This window comes from Suricata suricatta, chromosome 6, assembly GCF_006229205.1.
Source record: "Suricata suricatta isolate VVHF042 chromosome 6, meerkat_22Aug2017_6uvM2_HiC, whole genome shotgun sequence".
Classification (NCBI taxonomy): domain Eukaryota; kingdom Metazoa; phylum Chordata; class Mammalia; order Carnivora; family Herpestidae; genus Suricata; species Suricata suricatta.
Window position 1 is genome coordinate 70933419 of NC_043705.1, and position 26311 is coordinate 70959729.

Sequence of the window (26311 nt, forward strand, 5' to 3'; positions counted from 1 at the left end):
GTAACTAAGGAGAAAGATGAAATATAGGCTCTGTGTAGGAAAATCTCTCACAAAGAAATTTATTTTTTAGTTGTCATGGATGACTGAAGATAGAATAGAAATAATCTTACTAACTTGATGTTAGTAGGTAGAAGAATTTCATGATCTAGGAAATACCACTTTAATGAAGTGGCTAAAAACTCTTTTTATTTACCTAGTCAACAGGCTGTGTGTTAATTTGACAAATACGCACTTGTGTTTTTTTCCTGTTTTCCCATTCACCAAGGTAAAATGCTAAAAGTTTAATTTTCATGTTAGCGTAAATTTATGCAAATTTTTAAGTCTTTAATTTGAATATAGTTTGTTTTCACTAATAACTCCATTTTTAAGTAATTATAATCTGGCTAAAGGGGATTAAGCTGAAAATTCAATTATTAGAAAATTCTTCACAGTATAAATATTGTGTTGGTTAGTATGGTTTTTTGTTTTGTTTTCCCTACAGTGGTTTGGTAATCTAGTAACAATGGAGTGGTGGAACGATCTTTGGCTAAATGAAGGGTTTGCTACTTTCATGGAGTATTTCTCTTTGGAAAAAATATTCAAAGAGCTCTCTAGTGTAAGTATACCGTTTTTTAGACTTGCTATAAATCATATTTGCCACGTATTTTATAGGCATTTGGAGTATGGAAAATGTTTCTAGAAAGATGATAAAATTGATCCTTATTACTGATAGCTTATACCTCTTGAGATTTGACAGTGAAAATTAAGCCTTTATTTATTGGTGTATTTCATTGAAAGCTGAAATCATGTGCAATTATTTCATACTTCGTTAAGATGAACATTTTAAGTCGCTTTGCTACATTTTACTTCCAATAGATGTGCCTCTTTCTCCTTGAAGGAATTTAGGTGAAGTTGAAAAGTCTTTTTAGCAAAACAAAACTTTTTATCCTTTGTACAGAGAAAAAAATAAAACCTTTTGTAGCAATACTCTCTCTTTGTTATCACTGATCATTCTTGAAACCGTGATAACCTAGCTTGATACAGACAAATAATCTGCCCTGTTAAGGTACCAACCATGTTTGTGCCCTTGTCAAACAAAGACTTGGGACATCATTCTGTCATAGAGAGCCTAATAATGTTGTTACTGTGTTACTAGACTTCCTGGGGAAAGGCCATGATAGGATGGGTATTGCCAAATAATTCAAGCAATAGGTGGGAAAGTATAAAGATCCCATTCAACCCTAAAATTCTGTGACTTTCTATTAAACTTCATGGATATATGATCCAAGACTGCTTCAAAACAGGGATACCCTTAAGAGCTTTCAATTTGAAATTTTTTTGTAAGTCTTGTTCAAAAACTTCAGGTAAGTAGAAGGAGCTCCTTTTTAGCTAGAATACTAAGCAAAGTATTCTAAATCCATGTATGTTACTTAATTAGGCAATGAGATATACAGTTTCACCACTTGGTGGTGCCCAGAGTGTTTAAAGCCTCCTAATACATATTCTGGGGGAGCTCATCTGCTGAACTAGCAACGAATTCTATTTAAGTGTTATACTTTATTTCAAATGAACCTCAATGAAGGAAAATGTATATTGTCTTCATAGAAACCTGGACCATATATGAGAAATCAGCTTAAGGACCAATTTTTATTTTTGCTTTTTAATTTTAAATGTTATTTTAAAAGTACACACTAAACATCTTAGACTGTTTACTTTGAATATCTGGATTTAGCATATTTGGTTGCTTTACTGATCGATTCATAATTTATCCTTATGCTGTGGTTTAGAAAATTATGTTTTTCACATGGCCAGGAGGTTATCATTTTCTTTTGAAATTTAAGGGAGATGAATGAAAATCTCTATTCTTATACTTTCAAAAGCTTATTTTATGAAGTATAGTGAAGATGGGAATTTTTTTATAATGACCTTAGTCAAATTTATATAAATAATTAGTATATCTGCCTTTGTCTTTGATACTGTTCATGGTTTCATAATATGTTTAATGTTTTTGCTAGTATGAAGATTTCTTAGATGCTCGATTTAAAACCATGAAGAAAGATTCATTGAATTCATCTCATCCAATTTCATCATCATCTGTTCAGTCTTCAGAACAAATCGAAGAAATGTTTGATTTTCTTTCCTATTTTAAGGTACTGCTCTACACACCAAGTACCTGGAGTGGGTTTCAGAGTAATTTCATATATGAGCAAGCTCCGTGATTTAGATTATTTTAAGGATTAAAATTAGATTTTTTTTCTTTTATAGTTTGTTGTCAAGTTGGTTTCCATAGAATACCCAGTGCTCATCCCAAGAAGTGCCCTCCTCCATGCCCCAAATTAGATATTTTAAAGATTATCTTAAGATTATTTTCAGGTATACTTTAAAACTGCAAGATGTTTGCTTCTATTTAAATCTTGGTTTTAACTTTTTCTTGGTCTTTCCTTCTCTCCTTTAAGTTCTTCTGACTGGTATTCTGAGTAGTTAATCGGATAATAGGACAACATATTTTTTAAAGTTGGTTCAGTCTCTGGATCTACAGATAGAATATGTCCAGGGAAGGTTCTAGGCAAGCCCTTGGCTGTGTTATTGAGGACTGAGGGCTGTTCAAAGTCACAGTTGCCAAAAATCAAAAACAAAAAGAGATTTTAAGAATTGAAAACTAGGGGCGCCTGGGTGGCTCAGTCAGTTAAGCATCTGACTTCGGCTCAGGTCATGATCTCACAGTTCATGAGTTTGAGCCCTATGTCAGGCTCTGTGCTGACTGCTAGCTCAGAACCTGGAGCCTGTCTTCAGATCCTGTGATTCCTTCTCTCTGACCCTCCCCTGCTCACGCTATCTCTCTCTCTCTCTCTCAAAAATAAATAAAAACATTTTAAAAAATTAAAAAAAAAAAGAATTGAAAACTAGATTGCAGGATCAGAAACACAGACTCCAGGTTTGGGAGTGAAGCAAAAACAGAAAACTTGGAACTTGTTTGGGATCACCATAGGTCAGAGAACAGAACTGTGCCACTCACAGTTGTGGTGGGGAGGTGTGAAGGCTGGGACTTATTTGCCTCCTTACTCTGGCTGCCAAATTGATTAATAAATGAATTCCTCCACTGGACAGAGAAAACAGACCAAACACATGAGATACAAACCATATCTTCAAGAAACTCAAAGTTTAGGTGGTGGGTACTTGCGAAGTTCTAAGGGATGATATGTGCGGAATGAATGGTACAAACTGTTTTTACTTAGGTTTATAGAGAATTTTTTTTTGGAGGAGAATGGAAATGGAAGAGAATTAAATAATAAAAAGAATATGGATAAAGAGGAATGGGAAGTGTTGAAGATGGCAGGAATGGGACAGTGAGGTCTACAAAGAAACAGTGAGGAACACTAAGAAATTTTAAGGGAATAAATGCTTGATTGTGGTGGAAGCCACAAGTGGAGTAGGGGAAAGATAAGAAAGGGAGGTTAAGGCAGTTTTAGAAGGTTCTGAACGCCGCCAGGAATCTGGACTTTTTTTGGTAAGCACTGAGAAGCTTTAGGAGATTGTTCAAACAGAGGAATTACTTGATTAAAGTTACAGTTTATGAAAACTAATTTGTTCCAGCTTATAGATTTAAGTGGAGAGACACCTAAAGTCAGGAAACTGCTGTCACAGTCCAAGCGTGATTTGGTAAAAGGATGAAATTAGGAGTGGTAGTGAACGTGGAAGAAAAATGATGAGTGTAAAAAAAAACTTTGGGTGGAGGGAAGTTCCTGAAGGATTTAGTGATAGGGTAAGGCAGGTAAAGAAAGAGGGAGCCATGTTTTCCAGGTTCACACTTGACTAACGTGGAAACTTGGAGTATTGTCAACAAAGAAGAAATCAGGAGTTTAATTAACTACCTTAAATATGTTCCGGGTAGAGCTATTGCTATGATTTTTAAAGCCTATATTGGATCTGTCGATAAATTTTAAAACTTGTCGTTCTGTTCTTATATAGAACTGTTGCCTTGAGATTTGTTCCTACAGAGCCCGGTCATCCTCTGACTCCTGTCCCCTAAACTCCAAATTCAGTGTCTTATCAGGTGGCCTCCACAGCACACCTAACCCCTGTCAATATGGTAATTACTTATTTGAGGATTGGGAATCTGGAAAATATCCCACTTAATTGAGAAAAGTAGGACACTGGATATTTTACCAATGTCGTGTACAAGAACAAAGTGTTACTAGGGAAATGTGTTTGACAGGTATATTCTACTTGGGTTTTTTAATCTCCAAGCCTAATTCTGATGTAGATTGTTGAGGAGATCAACTGGGATGTAAACTTACAGATAAAAGAAAAAATGTCTGAAAAGTAAATGCCAGAGTCCACCAAAATGAGGTGGTCTTGTGCAAGATGAGGATCCAGGGAGAGACTGAGAATGATGGCCACTGAGTAGGGGAGAATGAAGACTATGTCCCAAAGCTAAGTGCAGGAAGATGTCAGAGGAGGAGTGGTTGATCAGTCATGTCAAATGCCACTCGCAGGTTAAGATGAACCTGGGAACTGATGTTGGCTTCAAGGCAGCATGAAGTCAACCAGTGACCTTGATGAAACCACGTCCAACTGAGTGATGGTTGGAAGATTGCGTTAGAGAAAATGGTAAGAGAGCAAACGGAGATGGCCAATACAGACAGCTCTTGAAGGAGTTTACTGTAAAGGGAGAAATAGGAAATAGGGTGATAACTAGAAGAGACATGGGAGGACATCTTTATTTGTTGTAAAGGATGAATGTGTATAATTTTGTTAATGGGAATGTAATAGAGGGAAAGTTGGTCAGGCAGGGGAGACAGGGATCTGTTGGGAACAAGAATGAGCACTTAAATTTATAGACAAAGTAATACCATGAAGCATGATATAGAAATGAGAATAATAGGCATTGAATTCAATTATGGGTATCTGATCATCTTGATGACTTACTATTGCTACATTTTTACCAGAAGTGAGATTCAAAGACTATTTGAATTCCTTTTGTGTACTAGGTGTTGTTTTAGTCACTGAAACGGAGCTTTTCAGTGTTGCCCTCAACTAGCATACAGTCTAGACGAGGAAATAAAGATATATCTCTTCTAATATATATTAAATGTATATCCATAGCACATGCATGAAATGATACAAGTTACTCTTGAAGATGGAAAAATACTACTATCTTAAATCAGGAATGGCTTCACGGAGGTGTTTCTGGAAATGATAGCCTGCGCTTCAGTGACTGTATAGTGTGCCCGTGATAGTTGTATGCTGGATTCTGAGTTACTAGTAATGCTTACTGCCCTATATAGTCATCAGCCCCAAACATATTTGAAGGAACTCTGCAGAAAGAAGAGAGATCTTGGTTATTTTAGCAACTAAAATTGGATATTGATGCACTCCCAAGCAGAGGGGCTTTTGAGAGTTCTGCTTGTTTATTATCTCTGGCAATGAATTCATAAATTCAACTGGTACTTTAAGCATTGGGGATAGGGATGGGGATTCTACAGAAAGTTTGGCATGTTTTTCTATTAAAGATAAATTCACAAACACTTAGCTTTTTAACATAACACTGAAACAGGAACTGATAAACCACATAAAATGGCTCATGGAATTAGTGCACATAGGAATTTCTCCATTATTCTTTTGTCAAATCCCTTAAAATAATTTCACATCTGATTATATGACATTAAATAACAGTGTATTATAACTATAGTGCAAGTATATACTTAGTATGATTGTATTTTGAATTTTGGATTGTCAATTCTATAAACCTATTGTAGTCCATTATTTTCCATTCCATTCTCACTATTTTTTTTTTAACAGGGAGCCTCTCTCTTGTTGATGCTGAAAACTTACCTTAGTGAGGATGTATTTCAACATGCTGTTGTCTTTTACCTGCATAATCATAGCTACGCATCCATTAAAAGTGATGATCTATGGGAAAGTTTTAATGAGGTAAGTGACCTGGATATTTTATTTAGTTCTTAAGAAAGAGAAGTGTTCTTCTATATATATTTTTATCAAGTATATAAATAAGCTATGGTACCAAAGATATTTAAGAGAGAGGTGGATAAAACAGAATTAAAGGTCAAAAAAACGGAAGTACTAGTCTTGAAGTTATTGTGTGTAGCCTTGTATAACCATTTTTGTTTTATACTTTAGTCTTCTTTCCTATCTAGTAGGAAAGTTGTCCTTTCTGAATTAATATATATTACTATGTTCATTATTTTATTTTTTCAAAAATCTCTTTTCCTTATGCTCTTGCATCTTTACCTCCCATTCATGATTTTTTTCCTACACTCTGCCCTGTAAATCTTCCTCGTGTTGGTGGGCATAATCCTCCCTACAAGGCCGTATTTATAGGGAACCTATCACAAGCCGGTTGCCCTGGGCTGAATATTGCCCTTGAATTGTTTGGCTGTTTGGATTTTGTTTTGCCTGAAAATGTTCTAACAAGCAGTGTGATTAGGTACGAATTAGGCTTCAGAGCAGTGCATGAACCCATCCTACATTGTGCATGTACACCAACAGATAGCCCTTACAAGCATTTTAGTTTGTTGTTTCCCTCATCCAGATCAATAATTCTTAATGTTTTGGAAGATCACACGCAGGCATATCTGAAACCATGATAAAAATTCTGGACATATTCCCCAGAAAAACTGTATATATTTACAATATCACACAAAGTTTCAACATTTTAGGGGCCCTGAAATTAAGAACTGCTACTCTAAATCTTTTCATATACTCTTTCTCCTTCCTAGCCTTGTCTCAAACCTTGTGTTTTCTAGCCGCTAACCCTGGTGCTCAGAGGATACACCTTCCCTTCTCTCTTTGAGATGGATCAGTCCTTAATACTTAAGAGTTGCTTCCAAATCACTGTTTCTTTTCTCTTATCATATAATAACATTTTAGTTGAAAGCCACATTATTTGCTTTATACTCATATTATCTCCTGACATTTAGAATATATTTCTTCCTTTCTGACTGACTTCAGCTTCAGCATCCATAGTGTTTTCCTATCCCAACCTCTTTCCTAACACTATCCTCAGATTTGTCGGCCTCCACATCAAATTATGTATGCACTGACCTCTTCATTTCCATTCTGTTTGGAAGACCCAAAGGTGCCTTGCTTTTGGAAAAGCTTTTTTTCTTCTCAGTCCCTTATCCAGAAATGAATAGATCAGAGCCACGAGAAATGTAATATTAATATTGCAATGAGTTTGGATAGATTCTACCCATCCTTTTCTGCTTTAAATAAATGGGTATATGGAGACTGAGGTAAGGCCTTCCATTACAGAGTGGTACTGTTACCAAACAAGTACTTAATGATTTTAGTTGCTGCAATCCACATCCACATGTAGTCTGGAAGAATGATTTGAATCATAAGTTACCTCAGCTGCTTTAAAGAGATAGTTGTTCCAAAATGTCTTCTTAGTCATTGATACCAGATGTCTGTAGGGGATGGTGGGCTTTAGAGGGTCTGTGAACCTCTGACACTGGGTTCTAGGTTTTGCAGATAAGTCAGTGTAATTTCTGGGAGAGGGGGTCTATGGCTCTCAAAACAGTTAGCCGCTGTTCTCTGGAGAAATTTAAAGTCGAGGCAGCGAACCTGTTTATATCTTATTCTGCTGCTACTTTCTGGCACTCGCACAGAATTAGTTCCTCCAAAGATGAATGTCAACATTTACATAAATTTAACTCCATATTTGTGCTTCTGTTTTTATGTTGACATTACATGTAGTCTTCATATAATTTAGAGGCAAAGAGGGGAAACTTTTGTTTTTAAGCAAAAATATTTTTTTTATATAGGTCACAAACAAAACACTAGATGTAAAAAAAATGATGAAAACCTGGACCCTGCAAAAAGGATTTCCTTTAGTGACTGTTCAAAGAAAAGGAAAAGAACTTCATGTACAACAAGAAAGATACTTTTTAAATACGAAGCCTGAAATCCAGCCTTCAGATGCAAGGTGCAGTCTTGCTTTTTCTTCCTGTTATGTTTCTCGTTTGCGCCCATGGGTTAAAAAGTATTTTGTAGTCACAATCCCTTAAGAAACTGAACAAGATTATCGTTTTCTGGAAATAGCTTGAAAAATTCTCCTTCTTGCCAAAGAAAAAAACCAAAAAGACCCAACAAATTATGTGTATCTGACTGAGCACTGACTAAAATACTGGAAAGAGTAATAATCTTCCAATATTTTCTTTTTACAGCTATCTCTGGCATATTCCACTATCCTATGTCACTGGGGGAAGAAATTACTCAAAATATCCATTGGTATTTTTACTGGACAAGAAATCAGGTTTGACTATAGTTAACTCTTTTCTGAGAAGAAATTTATTTTTTTTAAAGAGCATTTCACTCCTTTTTTTTTTTTTAATGTTTTATTTATTTTTGAGACAGAGAGAAACAGAACATGAGCAGGGAGGGAAGAGAGAAAGGGAGACACAGAATCTGAACCAGGCTCCAGGCTCTGAGCTGTCAGCACAGAGCCTGACGCGGGGCTAGAACCCACAATCGCGAGATCATGACCTGAGCCGAAGCCGGAGGCCCAACTGACTGAGTCACCCAGGTGCCCCTGAGAAGAAATTTAAAACAATATATTTTTAAAAAATCTGACGAAGCCACAGAAGGAGATTTTCTTTCCAAAGTGCATACTCTCTGAGCTGGTTTTATGAGTCACATCTATACAAGATAAGACTAAAGTGACACTGATTCCATGTCTCACGTATAAAGTTAGTCATTCTTATTCATGTGAAATAAAGTATAAAAAGTCACACTGTGTTTTTATATCCTAGAAAATATCTGTTGTTTCAAAGAAGGAGTGCAGGTACAGCAGTCTCTTGAAGTGTATGCTCCGCTCTTCAGTCTCTAGGGGTGAGCTTGGGCACCTGCACTTCACGAGCATCTTTCATGATCCTTATGCATATTAAAGCTTGATTCATGATCCAGATGTATAGCAAGTAAGCACTAAAAAATGTCCTGGGAACATAGTATACATTTTGGTAATAAGCAAATGGGTAAGAAATTATGATTGCAAGGAAGAGGACAGGAAAACGTAAAGATTATATATGTTGAACTCCCCCCATCGCTTCTCGGTCTTTTGGCGAAGATCAAGTATATATGTTGACCCACAAGGAGCCTATAAAAAACGATTGAAGTCCAGTTTCTGACCATTTGTTAAACCCCACTGTGAGTGCCACACTGTGTATCCTCTTCATCCACGTCCTGAAAGAATATGAGGACCTTGGGCTCTGCAGGAACCATTGGCAATACTCCAGGTTTATGGAAAGGGAAAGTTTCTTGTTTGAATTTGTATCTGTCATTCAAGCTTCTCTCTTTGAGAGGGGAGTGTAGCCCAGTAGTTAATGGCTGTACTTTGGAGCCAGGTTGTCTAGTGCACTCCTGTGCTGGTAAGTGGTCATGTGACTCCCTGAGCCTCATTCCCTCAGCTACAGAGTGGAGATGGTGATCGTATACAATGTTATTGTGAGGATAGAGTTAATTCATGTGAAGCAGCTAGACTAATATCTGGCATGTGTTATAGGCTATATAAATGTTAGCTCTTGTTATTATGTTATTTTTTTCTAAAAATCTTTAAACACAGTATATCCACATCATACAAAATCTAGAAAATGGAGAACAGATCACCTTGCCACAAGTATGATCATGATTATTTCTTTCTACTCATTTTAAAAATATTTTTTACTTGGTTGATACCATTGTGTATAAATGATTTTTATATCTTACCTTTTTTTAAAAAAAAATCTAACACATACAGTATTTGACTTGATCTTTCCTTACTGCTACATATTTGATTCACCATTTGTCTCTATTAAAAAAAACAGTGTCAGTAAAAATTTGGGGCCTTAAATGTTTTGTTATTATATGAACTTCTTCATAGGAATGCTCCTCAGAAATGAAGACTGTTACCTTTTGTGATTTAATACACATTTCTAAGTTGCCCTTTGGTTATGTTGTAATAATTTGTAACACTAGTTGAAATATAGGAGCATGCCAGTTGAATTGCACTGAGTGGAGTGTTAAAACAGTCTCATTATTTGAAATGCTGAGAACATTTCATAATGTTGTGTCTTTGGTTAACATGGCATAGCCAGAGGTGTAAGGAAGGGCAGCCTTCTTGGATGAAAACAAAACTTCCAAGTGGCCTTGGAAGGGTAGTCCCTGATTTAAGAGAGAACAAATAATCTGTCTCCCTCTTTGGACTAATGAGGAAAATTTTCAAACCTCCCCATAGTATATACGTTTTTGGTAATATTAGAAATAATGGGACAATAAGAAATCTGCTTTTATTTGCCCATAATTTTTAGCTCTGTTTGTGTGTGTTTCTTAAACTCTTTTTGAGATTCACACCCCAAAGCCTAGCTCATATTTTCTTGCGATAGCCTTTTCTCCCTAAGCCCTTACCTGGCACTGTGTGCTTCTGCTGTACAAAAGTGGTTTCGGCAAGTCAAATGTGGTTTGCTGACTCTTGTCTCTGTCTGAGCCTTTGCATATGCTATTTTCTTGACTAGAAGAACAGTCTTGCCTTCCCACTCCCTCGATTTACTGCTATTCATCCTTCAGATTTCGAAGTGCCCATTGTTTGCTCCAGGAAGCTCCGGAAAGGCTGAGATCACGGCTGTATGAATCACTTTTGTGACTTTAGCACCCAGTAGGCACACAAAAGTTTTTTGAATGACTAAATTTTAGTTTGTAACAAAGTCACTCAATATCAAATCTCACTGTAAAAAGTTTTAAGAAAAGAACATTCAAAGCCTGATGAAATGATACCTTCTTTTCCCTTCATTTGGAAATAGTCTTACTAAAGGGAGTATACAAAATGTACTATAATATAATTGGTTTAATCTGGAGCCGGAACTGAGCCAGTGGATGATGAAAGCAATGTCCGTTACTTTCTCAACTGTTATTTCCCTTGCTGCTGCTGTTTCAGTTCCTGGCAGTTCCGGTTTTGACTATCCACACCGAAAATGTTCTGTCCTCACAAAAAATTGTTGACCCTGAGGACAGTTCAGTCTTCTTGGTTCCTAAGGCTCCAGTGAGAAGCACTCTGATTTTAATTGCATCTTAATTTTTTTCTATTCTCAAAAGAAATGTAGCAGAGACAGTGACTATGGAGGCTAATTTTTTGACTTTAGTACATTGTGTTATCTTGGTGATTGGTTAAATCTGTAGTGTATTTCCATGTGTTGTAAGGCCAGGGTTGCTGGCTTAGTCCATAACGTTCAGTCAGATATAGGAATTTATATTTGATCAATATTTTTGTCACTTTTCCCCACATGCATGAATTTGGAATGATTAATAGTTGTTGTTCATAAGAAAGTCTTAAAGGGGCCATTTTTTCAAGACACATATTGAGGAAATTACACTAAAATAGTGTCTTCCTCTCCATTTGCTTCCTTTTTGCTTCTCTCCTTTTCCCTCCCTACCCCCTCCTGCATCCACATCTTACTCAGACCTAAGCTCTTTAACTATAGGACGTCTTTATATTAAATCTACTTGAAACGTTCATGATATCACTGTGCCAGAAATATTTATCTGAAATTAAAAGATATGGCATTGTTTTTGAAAGAAAGGCATTTGGAAAAAAAGAATAAGGAAGGGCATATAATTATTTATCACGTGCCATCCTTTGAGCTTGATTCCCCCCCCCAATAAAATAAAGGATAATAGAGGGGTATTGGAGAAAGGAATGCTTTTGAACAAGAGGGGATGTAGTTCAAATGCATATATCATGCTACACAGGAAAATTTTCAACTTCGTTGTAAAAACTTGTTTTTTGTTTCTATGCTTTAATGTTTCTGTTTAAAACAGTAGTTGATTTTCAAAACTCAGATGGCAGATGGTTTTTAAAATCACTACTAAATTACTTCGTCTGCTTCTGCCATATAAGATTGGGGCTCTCTTTTTTAATACTCAATGGACTGTGAAAATTGAACTCTTAATCTGTTAATGATTATAACAAATTAAAAACATATGAGGGTAGCCTCATCCGCTTTTGAGCTGCAGGATGTAGTTACCTCCCTTGTGTGCAAAGCTATTATTTTTTGATACCTGTGGTTTTAAGGTCCTTCATTCTGGATCATTTAGAAGACCTGAAGGAGACTAATATGTTGATTCTTTAAATGATAACTCCCCTCTCCATACTGTTGGCTGCACTGCTGTCTATTCTGTCATGGAGATGACAGTAACGGTTTCAACACTCCCAGCTGCCTTCCTCCTCTCTACCGTCTGGAATTACCTAAGTTTATAACATGGCAAATTGCTTATCAGTCGCAATACGCTGTATTTCAGTATTGTCCTACATCCTTCCAGTGAAAGAATTGCCATACTTACCATTCCTTGCCTCCTCTTTTGGGGAAAGGAGATTTGGAGCTCTTTAGTCCTTCTTCCCAAGGTCCTTTCTTGATAAAAAGCTCTACAGGAAATTGTGTTTGGCAACCTGGAGAATGTCCATATTTTTTCTATAGTTAATAATGATAAAGTTAATTTCATTAGTCATCAGTTTGTTAAAATGCCTCCAACCTGGAGCATCTACTTTGTCATTACAAGTATTCCTTAGAACTACATTCTGCTCTGCAAAAAGGAGTAAATCCTAATAGTATAATTGATCTTTCCCATCTGCTGCTATATTGGCAATAAAACAGAAATTAGTATGGAATTTTTAGTGAACAAGACTAATTATCTGATATGTCTTTTCCATCTTAAACATCCTTTTAGTTTCAGTAGAATTGGAGTAACTAAGATACTAAGAGAATCTGATAAATTTTAATAATTCATGCTTTTCAAGTTGATAGACCTGAGACTTCAGGCACCAAAGGGTTTAAATGTATTTCTAAAGCATTTTATGTGCAAAACCCATCATACAGAGTTATACAGTAAAAATTTTAAGACAGCCTAAATATTTCTAAGTAGGAGATTGGTTAAACTGTGGTAGTGTTTTAAATGGAATTTTATGAAGATATTTGAATATTGCCTATGAAGACAATGGAAAGATGGCTGGGGTTGAAATCTGGTAGGTAAAAAAGCAGCATAAAAATAAATGCACATCTACCCACTGTATGAAATATATGTCGATTAAAATGTGTATAGGAAAGGTCTTGGCAGGAAATACGCCCCACAGTGCTGTCGCTGCAGACTGGCGACTGTAGATTGTTTTCCTTACCTCCACTCCTCCTATATAGTTTTTAAAAATTAGTACTCCTTTATTTATTTATTTATGAGAGCCCATGCATGTGTGGGGGGCGAGGAGGGTCAGAGGGATGAGGGAATCTTAAGTAGGCTCTAAGTTCACGTGAGGCTCAATCCCGTGACCGTGGGATCATGACCTGAGCTTAAATCAAGAGTTGGATGCTTAACCAGCTGAGCCACCGAGGTGCCCCTAGTACTCCTTTCTTTAAAATTGGGAGGACTACTCCTGAAACCGTTATTGGCCTACGTGTTAACTAACTTGGTTTCAAATAAAATTTAAAAATTAAAATAAAATAAAATTGGGAGGGAAAACTTAAAAACATCTTTCAAACACTGTTTAGATTTGTTTTGAAAACATTTGCCATGACATAGTTATTTTGTTCACTTATTTAGTAATTCAATAAGTGTTTTCTGAGTACTTGCTAAGAGCAGTGTTCTGGGAACTGAGGGATTAGCATTAAACAAAGTGGCACGCTCATGGACCTCTAGTCTAATAAATAGTAAATCTTCAGATGCTTAGAAGCATACCCTTAACTATTATATTAAATCTAAGTCTGTGGTGCCAACTTTAAAGGACATTTCTTGATTAGTAATTTAAAGGATTTTTTTAAATCCCTTCACTGATTTTGTAGTCAGGTTTTATAGTAATATATTTTTGTAGTCCTATATTTTATAGCTCCTTATTAATTGAAATCATTCTATATAAATTTCTATCAGTTCTCCCAACATTTATATATGTAATGATAGGGGCCCCAGAAGTGCATATCACTGTCTTTTCTTTTTCCATCAGTAACATTTATATGATATTCTACTTGCCTGACTATATTAGATTGTAAGATTTTTTGAGAGAAGGGACGTATCTATCCTGTTTTAAATAAATAATTGTTAAATGAATGAATGGTGATCTTTGCTAACATTAAAATAACTGTGCTGGGAGACAGACATTTAGTTTATTAGTAGAATAATTAAATATAAAAATATCCTATATTAACTTTGAAACAAACAAAACGTCCATTTAATATTTTTCTTCCCCTGTTCTCTCCTCTCTCTCTTCTCTCTCATTCTTCGGTCTGTATTAGGTGTCATCAATCTTACAGAAGAAGTGCAGTGGATCAAAGTCAATACAAACATGAATGGCTATTATATTGTACACTATGCAGATGATGACTGGGAAGCACTAATCAAACAGCTGAAAACAAATCCTTATGTCCTGAGTGACAAAGACCGAGCCAACCTCATCAACAACATCTTTGAACTTGCAGGGTAGAGTGTGCTTGGTTTGGGTTTATTTTTAAACAAGTGTTATTGTGGAAAAGAAAACTTTAGGAAAACGGTTGAAAAGAACTGGCATGTCTTGCCTGTTAGGTATAATTCATTTTGGATGATTGGGAAGGTATAAGATATAATCCTTGCCTTCATTGGTGTTATAATCTATATAGAAACATCCGCACCAAACATACTGAACAATTCAGTAACAGTTAAGATTACAATATTAACAAGCAGGACACATGTTTGCTGAATATATTGATCTAGGAGTTCAGGCTTTGCTTTATTTCATGAGAAAATTATTTTCAAGCAGCTTGGGTAGTTTTTACCCACTGGTTTGAGTGATGTCTCTGAGAGCTGGGGCCTTCTTATTTGGTTACAACTTGCCTCCCAACCACGCTGTGAGTTACAAAATCCCGAAACCAAGTGTGGCAGTGACCTTAGGTGTAGATATCCTCTGAATAGTAAGAGTGCCAACTTAGGTTGTTAATGGGTCTAGAGACACATGGAATATTCAAAAGTATTCTTCTGTACTGTTCTTGACCATATTTTGGTTCATTTTTGATGAAGTGACCATATTTTGTCTCAGCCATCATTGTTATGATTTCTCTTACATGGTTGATTTTTAAAATGTACTCACCATAATTTCACAGTGGACCTTGACTTAATAAGTTTGACAAATTCTTCTACAAATAACAAAATATTTTATTTTTGGTTCAAATCCTTTTTTGCCACTTGCTTTCACATGGTAAATATACGTAACAAATACATAAAATTAGTACTCTTCATCTTATCTAAGACATTGTAATACTTTTTATGACTTATTAGCAGTTTATAGGTGACTCAGGGAATAAAATCTGAGCTATTGTTTATCCTTTTCATGAAATGTATCTTTAACCTTGGGTCACACACGTGAACCTAATCAAAAATAATAATATTTAGTCTAACTTTACAGAATGCCACTTTAAGCTTACATTTTAGTTTTTTAGAACTCACCATCTATTCCTAAAGTTTTTCGTCATGTGTATAGAGTTCATCTGCTTCTCTCAGCGTATTGACTTTTCTGTTCTTTTACCCTTTAGCCTAGGCAAGGTGTCTCTTCAAAGGGCCTTTGATTTGATTGATTACCTCAGAAATGAGACCTATACCGCCCCCATCACTGAGGCCCTGTTCCAGACGGGCCTCATCTATAACCTCCTTGAAAAGCTGGGGTACATGGATCTGGCCTCAAGAGTAGTGGTGAGTCTGCCTTATTGCCGGCTTGTCTTTGTTGCTTGCCTTTAATGTTGTCGTTCAAGTTCTGCTCAGCAGTAATAGGCTGGACAAGCAGCCAGTCACATTCCCTTTCCTTCACTCTACAAGTTGTGAAATCTTTACTTTGAATCAAAATGGCATTGCTTACCAGGAGGAGTTGATAAAGGCTTAGCATGACAGGGTATTGTTTGAATATCAAAATACAGCTTTCTGACACTGCTGCCAAAATGAGATCACCTGAAAAGGAAACTTCTCCACTCAAATCCCAGTTTATTTCTATATAATAAATGCTTGAAATGGATCCTGTTGTAATGTGGTGCCCCCCCACCCATTGATTTCCTAGGAGTTCCTATGAAATGACAGTTAGGTTTGTATTGCGGAATATTCGGTGTTAGGAGCCCTTACTGAAAACTGTGTTATGGAGGATGTGCTGGTGCATAGATTTATCTGCAGAGCACTGAAGTCTTGCTAGTGGCGACTGGTTTATTTTTTCTTAAAAACCAGTTTCCTGATCTTAACAGTTGTTAGTTTAGACACTTTCAGTATTAAACTGTTGACAGAGTCTTTAAAAGCTTGGGAAGGAGAGATGAATTCTTTGTTTCATCTTATTCACCGAATCAGCACATTCTGACAATAGGGTTTGCTTTATGAACCAGTCAGGTTTGCCAGGGACCAGACAAAAGGAATCTCTCAGAAAAAGGAAAAAAGTATTGGACCAGAAATGAGAATTTCTTTTAGGGTTTTGATGTTCTTACTGGTCAAAGGAAGGGGTTAGAATACATCTCTCTCTCTCTCTCTCTCTCTCTCTCTCTCTCTCTCCTTTTTTTTTTTTTTTTAAAGAAACAGCCTTACTGTCCTGCATATCCCCTGTGAGGAGTTCTCTCACCACAGCCAGGGGAGGCACTGCATGGCTCCATGTGGAGCTTGAAAAGTACCCTTCCTCCCAAGTCTCTGATCTGTCCTCAAAAGGGCCACGCCTATCCCTACCCATAGCTATGATGTGTAAATTAGATGATTTCTGAGGTCTTTTCTAATTGTTAGGATTTATATAATTCTTCTATATCATAAGGCTATCTATTACAATCCTTAATAAACAGCAGGGTCGTCAGAATGTAACTCAGCTCATATTGTTAATAAATATTGAGCAAACAAATGAATGAAATACACTGGAAACAGGTACCTTTTGGTGCTTCTTCCATTCTGCACACCATGCTTAAGTGCTTAATGAAATTAACCTTGTGTAATCCTCACACAATGCCAGATAGATATTTCTTTCATTGTTAAAGGCTTACTTGATTTTGAGAGAGAGAGACACAGACAGACAGACACAGAATCTCAAGCAGGTTCCAGGGTCCAAGCTGTCAGCACAGAGCCCGAACCTGGGCTTGAATTCATGAACTATGAGATCATGACCTGAGCCAAAGATGGATGCTTAACTGACTGCACCCTGCCAGATAGATATTTCTACCACCATTGTACAGATGAGGAGAGCACCTAACTTCTCCAAAGTCACTTTTTAAAGCTGAGCTTCAAATCCAAATTAGTTCCACTCTGAAGCCCACTGTATAGCTGTATTTAAATTAATTTGTATTCTAGCAATGTCATCTTTCAAAAGATACCTTTTTGTTGGAAAAAATCAAGGCTGTTTTTTTCCTGCTATCATCTTTTTTAACAGATTTTAAATTAAAACCGTTTTAAAAATTTGTAGACCATGTGTTTAAGGTTTAAAATGACAGACCTACATCTATTTCCTTGAAAATAAAGTTGTCAACTTACTATTTGAATTTTCTTTTATATCCAAAATGTTAATGACTTTTTTTTTTACAGTATTTGTATGAATTTTCGAGAAGTATGCAAATGACATATTGATCTCTTTAGGGCAAACTTAGAATCCAACACCAACTTTTCATTGTTAGTATATGAAAGAAATTGGTCATTTGTTAGCCACTGCAGCAACCATAGCTGGACATGAATTGTTTGCAGTTTGGAGCTATTATGAATCGCAGTACTATGAATATTCTTAAACATACTGCTTGTGAATATTTGTATGCATTTCTATGGGGATGTGTTTGGAAATGGAATTGCCGAATCATAACACATTCGTAGTTAATACTATACTATCAAATCATTGTTCAGTGTTACAGCACTGTGCTCCATCAGCAGTGCATGAGAATTTGAGCTACGTTCTGGCTCCATATCGTTGGCAACACTTTGTATTAATAGTAACTCTTACTCCCTGTAGCTGTTTGGATAGGAGCATAGTGGTGTTGCAGTTTTGGCTTTAGTTTGTATTTCCCTAACTAGTGAAGATGAATTCATTTTGATTTGTTTAATGATCATTGGAGGTACACTTTTGTTAAATGCCCAAGTCTCTAATGTGTTTTCTGTTGGATTTTCTGTCTTTTTCTGATTCATGTGTAGAGCTCTTTATGTATTCAAGAGATGAGTCCTTTGTTGCTCTTGTACATTTACAAGTATCTTCTCCTCCCTGGCTTGCTTTTTCAATCTCTTAATTATGCTTTTTGATTAGCGAAATTCATAATCTTAGTGTATGAAATCTGCCAACCTAAAGATATTCTCTATTGTTCTCTTCTGGGGGCTTTATTATTTTACCTTACACATTTAGACCTCTGATCCATCTGGAATTGATTTTTGTGTATGCGGCGAGTGAGACCCAAAGTTGCATGGTTTTGATATGGATAACCAGTCGGTCCACAAAGTGTGCTTCATTGTATACAGAGATTTTTCTATTATTGAGTTTTTATAACTACTTTGGAGGTTATTAGTGCCATATCAAATCAACACCATTTGGGGTAGTAACTTAGTTTTATAGGGCTGCCATAATAAATTAGTAGAAACCTGTTGTCTTAAAACAATAGAAATGTATTCTCTCACAGTTCTGGAAGCTAGAAGACCAAAACTGAGGTGTTGGGAGAGCAGATTGGTTTCTTCTGAGGGAGAATCTCTTCCATGCTTCTCTCCTAGCTTCAGGTGGTTGCCAACAGCCCTTGGCACGCCTTAGCTTATAGATGCATCACTGTCATTTCCACCTCTGTCTTTACATGACATTCTCCCTTTATTTCTGAGTCTAAATTTTCCTGCTCTTATAAGGGCACCTGTCATTAGATTCGAGCCCACCATAATTCAGTATGACCTTATCTTAAATTGATTATATCTGCAAAAGTCTATTCCCAAGTAAGTTTACATTCAAAAATTCTAGGCAAAAAAAAAAAAAAAAAAAGATTGTAGGCAGACCTCAATTTTGGGGTGCAGATTGGGGACCCTATTCAACCTAGTATAGGTAGCAATAAATAACATTAGTACACACCACTAACTTTTTTTTTTTTTTTTTACTATTGAAGGACAGTGTTTGGTAGTGAATATATCTTAAGAGTTAGCAGAATATTCTTGAAGCTGCCGAGCTACTTAAATTTCACTGTGGCAGAAGCGATTCTTCCCTCTGCCTCTCTCCAGTTACTCTGTTGAAAGCTTAGTGTCAGAAAGCACTTGATACTTACCTCAAGCTATCTCTATGCTGTGAACACAGATGCTAAACGCAATCTAAGGAGTTAGACATTTTGAATATTTTCTCACTGTCACGCTTGAGTAACTCTGCTTCTTCATCCCAGATGATGGTTTCTAGTTTGCTGGGCAGGCGTGTGTTTATTAAGAACATACTTCAGGGTGGGGTCTAGGGACCAATGCTGAGAGGGCAGTTGCAGGCTTGGGGTGTGTGAGCCTATGGGCCCTTTTACTGCTGCAGATCTCATACACTTGATTGTTAATTAAAGGTCAGGTTAGCTTTAGGTCATCAAGAGGGAGAAACTCTCTCTGAAATTCTTACTCCATTCTTAGGACATTCTGATACCATCAACACTCTCAAAAATATGAAATCTGACACTGTAGTTGGAGAATAGAGTGGCAGACATTTCCGAGTCCTTGGATCCAACCCCCACATAGTATTTGTGATTAAGACTGGTGTCTAATTAACTTTTTATGTTGTCACCAGAGCATTGTATAAATGTATTGGTCATTTTGTTATTTAGACTGCACATACCTACATAACACACACCTCTGTACCACATTTAGTGATGTATGCTGTGGTGTTGTGGTGGATAGAGTCTGGAGGCACTTTTGAATTGTGTCAAATTGTTCACATCTGATGTAAACATCTGATCCCAGCCATATTCCTGTTTCATCACTTACAAGTCTGTCATTATTTTACGTATGAGAGATTGGTGGGATAAACCTTTTGCAATAAAAGCTGACACTTCACGTTTAAGAAGCTCACTTGACCCAAGAAAGAACTCCCTGGGCATATCAGTGTAAAATTAAAGCAGTAAATCAAATAGAATACATAATATAAGTGCCACCATCTTTCCTGTCTGTTTTATTTTTAAAATCATTTTGTGTTACTGTTGTTGAATTTTATTGCATACCCAGCATTTGTAGCTTGTGTGACCCATCTGGTTTGTTCTCTCCCCACTTGCCATTTTCATTTTATGAAATCAGAGGATTGGATTCTATTGTTTAATGAGTTTAAATTAAAAAAAATAATTTAGAACCATGGAAAAACAGATTCTGGGTTTAAGCACTTGTGATATGATTTATTAATATTAAAAATTATAAAACAGCAAGAATTTTCTAAACACAGAAATATTTCTAAAATAAAACCCTTTGCTCTATTATGTTTTCATTTAAAGTGTATGTAAAGTCAACTTTTTAGTGAATTCCTCTTAAATATTTGGTACCAGAAATAACTAGTGAAATTTCACCCTATATTCCAGTAGAGTAACTGCTCAGAAACTGGCCTTAGCATCTTCTAGAGTCCGGGTCCCCTTGCTTTAAGCACTTTAAAGTCCCATTTTTTTTCCTACTGGTTTCTTGATGTTTTGGTAAACTCTCATTAACGTTGACATTTTTCTCCACTGAGTTTTTTTAATAGTACTTAAAGCATGCAACTTTTTTTTTCCCTCTCTGATTCTTCCTCTGTTTCTGCTTGACAGTTAGGAGTAGTTTTTAATTTCCTTGTATTCTTTATTCATTTGGGATGGTTTGCTCTCATGCCATTGAGAAAGGCCAGTGGGAGACTGCATGTCCAATGCAGCCATGTGTATACAATAGGATCTCCTGCGTTGCTTTTATGTTCCTTGGATTATCAGTCAGCATGGCAAGTATTTTTCCACTTCATGTCCTCTCAATGACTCGCAGGCTTGTTACTCACACATTCCACAAGGTGTCTGTTCTCTATTTCATTGCTTTTGGAGCAAACAAAAGCGAGTTGACGTGTTATCACAAATGTGGAGTCCTTTTTCTTGCACAGATTCTTCTTTTCATTTTTGTAGCTCCACAAGAGATTGTCTTAGGGAAGATCTGCTAAGAAAATGGCCTCAGCAGTTTAAAAATTTCCAAGTAGCATTCATTTTAGGTATTAACAATGGTACTCTGGAAGAATATGACGCTCTGTGAAGAGCTTGAACTTATTTTCTGAGGCATGAGAGTGTTACAAACCAATGAATCTAGCATATAGGTGTTCTCTGTATTATTCTTGTTTCTTTACCATAGATCTGAAATTTTAATTAAAAAAAATTGAGAGGGGCGGGGAAATAACTATAAACAACTCTTCTTCCCTGCAGGCCTCATTTTCCTGCCTCTTTGTTTAGATTAATTTGTTAGATCATCAAGCTAGTTGGTATTTTAAGTATTCCTTTAATATTGGACTCAGAAACATTTAAACGTCTACCTATCAGTAAAGAAGTATATTTTTCTTACATTGGTTTATGGGTTTATGGATTCTAAAGTCACAAAGTCAGAATGTTTCAACTTGCTTCTTCTGGCACTGACTATAGGTGATACTTTTTGGCAGGAAAAATCTAGCTGAGTACACACAGAAGAAAGTCTCTGTACAGCATAGAAGGCATTCATTTCTTTTCCTGTTATATAATTAAGAGTCCCCCTTGGCTATAGCAGCTGATGTATAGCCTTTATTATTGAATGATTTTTGCCCCGGTTGTACATGGGCTTCACGTGTCAGTTGATATTTATTGAATAATAACTATGCCCCCCTTTTTTTCTCCTCAGGTAAATGTCAGGGCAAAAAGATGGCACTCTTCTGATTTTTCTGTAGTCCTAATTATTATTAACGTTTTGTCTCTCTAGTCTAGGGTATTTAAATTACTTCAAAGTCAAATCCAACAGCAGACTTGGACTGATGAAGGCACCCCATCTGCTCGAGAACTTCGGTCAGTCTTACTAGAATTTGCTTGCACCCATGACCTAGAGAACTGCAGCACTGTTGCCACGAAGCTGTTTGATGATTGGGTAGCATCCAATGGAACTCAAAGGTGACATGTGCTTCTACTCCAGTGAACTTTCTTACTCTTTCTTAAGATCATATCATATACTGAAACCAGCATCTTTTCGTCCTGGGGCATAAATGTTATAAAACTGAATGTTAATGGAGGTGAATTCTGTGCACTTGTATTGTCCAACAAGAATTTTTTTTTCAAATTGTAGTAAAATACATGAAACATACAATTTATTATCAACATATTTTAAGTGTACAGTTTAGTAGTGTAACTATATTCACATTGTTGAGCAGCGGATCTCCAGAACTTTTTATCTTGCAAAATAGAACTCTTTACCCAAACAGAACTCCATTTTCTCCAACCCCCACCTCCTGGCAGCCACCATTCTATTTTCTCTTCTAAATACTTTATGTAAGTAAAATGTACAGTATTTGTCGTCTAGTGACTGGCTTGTTTCACTTAACATGGTGCCCTCAAGGTTCATCTATGTTATAGCATCACAATTTCCTTCCTTTTTAAGGCTGAGTAGTCCTTTGTGTGTATGTACCACATTTTGTTCATTCATCCATTGATAAACATTTGAGTGGCCTCCACCTTTTGGGTTTTACAAATAATGCTGCTACGAACATAGGTATACAAATACCTCTTCAAGACTCCTTCAGTCCTATCAGATGTACACCTAGATGTGATATTGCTACATCATATGGTAGCTCTATTTTTAGTTTTTTGAGGTACTGCCAAACTGTTTACCATAGTGGCTACTCCAGTTTACATTCCCACAAATAGGGCATAAGGGTTCCAATTTCTGAACACTCTCAACAACACTTACTGTTTTCTGTTTTTCAATAGCACCCATCCAAATAGGTGAGTTGTCAAACGAGTCTCTTTTAATTTAGGAATATAACATAACACGTGGAGTTAGCAGTTAGTAGAAATGTTTTTGATGATGACTGGTATTCTCCATGTTCTTACTTTACACTATGGAAATAGATTCAAGCATCAGGTGAAAGTTGGGGTGGGGGACTTGGATAACCTTTCCAGCTCTGAGGTCTTAATAAAGCCAGAATACTGCGTTTCTTCCCCTCTTCTCACCACTCTTCCCACACTTGCCGCTGTATTTCCACCATGGAACTTATCACACTGTATGGAAAAACATTTATTCACTGTGTACATTGCAATAGCCCCTGAGTTCCTGCAGGGCAGAGACTAGGTCTCATTCTTCTTTCTCTCCCCAGTGTCTAGCCAGTTGCCTGCCTGGTTCTTTGTGGGTGCTTAGTGAATAATTATTGCATTAAATTGGATGGATATTCCTTATAGTCACACTGCCAGGAAAGTAGCAGCCAACTGAATTAAATATTTTCTTGCCTGTTAGTTTTCAAGAATCTTCTGTTACCTACTCTGACTCCAAAAGCACCACTAGTCAATTCCTTGCCTTTGTATTCAGGATTTTTTTCTTGTTTTTCTCATATTTATGTATCTCTTACAGCCTACCTACTGATGTCATGACTGCTGTGTTCAAGGTTGGAGCAAAAACTGAGAAAGGCTGGTCATTCCTACTAAGCAAGTATGCCTCTATAGGCTCTGAAGCAGAAAAGAATAAAATACTTGAAGCTCTTGCCAGCTCTGAGGATGTACGGAAACTTCACTGGTATGAAACCACCCAAGGAATATGATATATAGAAACTAAAAGCATAACAGCATTGGGCTTTTAGGTTCCGGAGCTCATTTTCTCTGCGATCTCCCTTTTTCTACCTTTACTTGTGGGCCAGACCTGTGGGGAGGAGCCCGCATGAATTGGACCTGTACAGATGGGCAGAAAGTGCTTTGCCTGAAAGAGATTGGGAGATGCCAGAAATCACAATCCCCTTCTACTTGCTACTTAAAAACATTTTGATCCTCCTGGCATGTTGTCTTTGATTCCACAGTCAGTGCTTCTTTTTATTTATTAATTTAATTATTATATTATTTTTTTGTCAAGGCATTGCTCTGTCCAAGCTATCATTTTGAAAACGCAGACATTTCAGTAAAAGCTTATAGATTATACATTTATGTGAATTTGTCAGACTTTTCCTTTTTAATACTCAGCTGATGAAAAGCTAGAGCTGGTTGTTTTACATGGGGGAAAGAAGGGCAATAAGTAGGGCTTCCTGGGAGAAGCACAGTCAGTGTCAGGGTGGAGGCGCTCTAGTAATGGAGAGAAATAGGAAGGTATCTTGAAAGTCATCCACGGGAAGGAAAGGAGAAGCCCTTGGGTCTCATTGCTTCTCTTGTGTAACTTTGCTCAGAGAAAACCTGATAGTGTTCCAGAGATGTTCTTAGCACCTGCCCAGATCCACTCTCCATAGGATACACTGTAAATAGTCATTTTCTTTAAAGTAGTAGCCAGCCTCTGACCCAGAGAACAGTTGTTTATAAATTAGTAATTTTGCTCTAAAATAGTATTTTACTAATAAATTCCCATTATAAAATATTCAAACAGTACTTAAGAACATGGACCAAAATGTGAAAGTATCTCTCATCTGACCCTTCACTTATATTCTTATTCTCTCTTCTTTGTTAACAGTGTCGGCCCTGGTCTGTGTATTTATATATTTAAACATAGGTTTATACTATACCCAGCGCTCTGTAACACTCTTTTTAGTTCTTTGACAGTCTTTGAGATTTGCCATGTCAGTTCATGAAAGTTTATTTCATTTGTTTTTATGGCTACACAGTATTCCATAGTATGGCTCTTATCATAATTTATTTAATCCAACACATCTTGAGGGGCATTTGGGTTTTTCTTCCTATTAAACATAGTTCTGCAGGGGCCCCTGGGTTGCTCACTCGGTTAGGCATCCGACTTCGGCTCAGGTCCTGATCTCACAGTTCGTGAGTTCGAGCCCCATGTCGGGTTCTGTGCTGACAGCTCAGAGCCTGGAGCCTGCTTCAGATTCTGTACTTTCCTCTCTCTCTGCCCCTCCCCTTTTTCCACTCTGTCTGTCTCTCTCAAAAATAAATAATTTTTTTTAATTAAAAAGATAATAATTCTGCATTCTCTTGGGGGTTTGTGTTTCCCCACGATAAGCAGAAGTTATAGCATGATAAATGAGAACTGCATTCATTTATGTGCCAGGCTTTAGTATTTATCAGTTGTGTTACTATGCCAACTGTACATAACCTCAGTTTCTTAAACTATAAAATGGAGATAGGTAATGATTACCTATTTCAAGGCTTATTGTGTCAAATATTTAGAACATAAAATAGTACATATAAAATATCAACATTAGGTATTAATATTACGAGTATATTCTGAAATATATCTCGCTTTTTACATCAAACAGCCCAATTTTTAAGGGTAGTAGTGTTCCTTGAGGCGCCTGGGTGGCTCAGTTGGTTAAGCACCCAACTCTTGATCTTGGCTCCGGTCATGATCTCACCGTTCATGAGTCCGAGTCCCCACATCACGCTCTACATTGACAGTGTGGAGCGTGCTTGGTATTCTCTCACTGTTTCTCTCTCTCACTCTGCCCCTTCCCCATTGTATGCTCTCTTGCTCTCACTCTCTCTCTCAAAAAATAAACTTTAAAAAAAGAGTAGTAATATGCCTATCTACTCATATTATATAAGGTTTTTGCCAGAAAAGCCAATCTTAAGAGTTATAATAAATTCTACTTGAATTTATTTTATAAATGAGCTTACTACATCAAGAACAATTTATTACTACATGACAATATATTTAAGTCCTTATCTCATTGGTGAGTTCTCCCTTTATTTAAGTTCAGTCTATTGATCAATCTTAGACTGACCCCAAACTTACATCCTTTGACCTGCTTCAGAACCTTCATTAGGAGACCAGTGCTAATTTTAAGTTCAGTGATCACTTCGTGGTGAATAATTATTTTGGAAACTAAATCTGCTTGTCTCTCCAGGTTAATGAAAAGTAGCCTCAGTGGAGATATCATCCGAACACAGAAGCTGTCATTTATCATTAGAACAGCCGGCCGACATTTTCCTGGACATTTACTGGCATGGGATTTTGTCAAAGAGAACTGGAATAAGCTTGTACAGAAGTAAGTTCCTCGGATAACTACTGATTTTTAGTGTTCTCCAATTCTGCGCTTATGTTCCCAGTGTTGTATTGATTCACAGGATTTACGATTTTCTGTGAGAGTAAAACTGCTTCAGTGACAGTTGAACAGAAACACCCAGAAGTTTTCACCGTGGTCAGTGTAATTCCATAACATGACCCATTAACGGTGGTGGTCCTTCCGAGTACTCATTAAGCCCAACCATGTGTGACACTTAGGTCACTTAGCTTCACATGGCCACGGACT

At 36.7% G+C, this 26311-nt stretch overlaps 1 protein-coding gene across 1 annotated transcript in view; it reads left to right on the forward strand.

Annotated features, from left to right (window-relative positions):
• Positions 1-26311, forward strand: part of LNPEP (leucyl and cystinyl aminopeptidase) — a 90599-nt gene that overhangs the window by 54393 nt on the left and 9895 nt on the right. The window contains exons 7-16 of the mRNA XM_029942636.1: positions 482-595; positions 1995-2129; positions 5782-5913; positions 7767-7927; positions 8169-8257; positions 14247-14430; positions 15516-15672; positions 21847-22031; positions 23482-23643; positions 25907-26047. Coding sequence (XP_029798496.1) covers positions 482-595; positions 1995-2129; positions 5782-5913; positions 7767-7927; positions 8169-8257; positions 14247-14430; positions 15516-15672; positions 21847-22031; positions 23482-23643; positions 25907-26047 — 1460 coding nt within the window. The remainder of the gene's footprint in view (positions 1-481; positions 596-1994; positions 2130-5781; positions 5914-7766; positions 7928-8168; positions 8258-14246; positions 14431-15515; positions 15673-21846; positions 22032-23481; positions 23644-25906; positions 26048-26311) is intronic.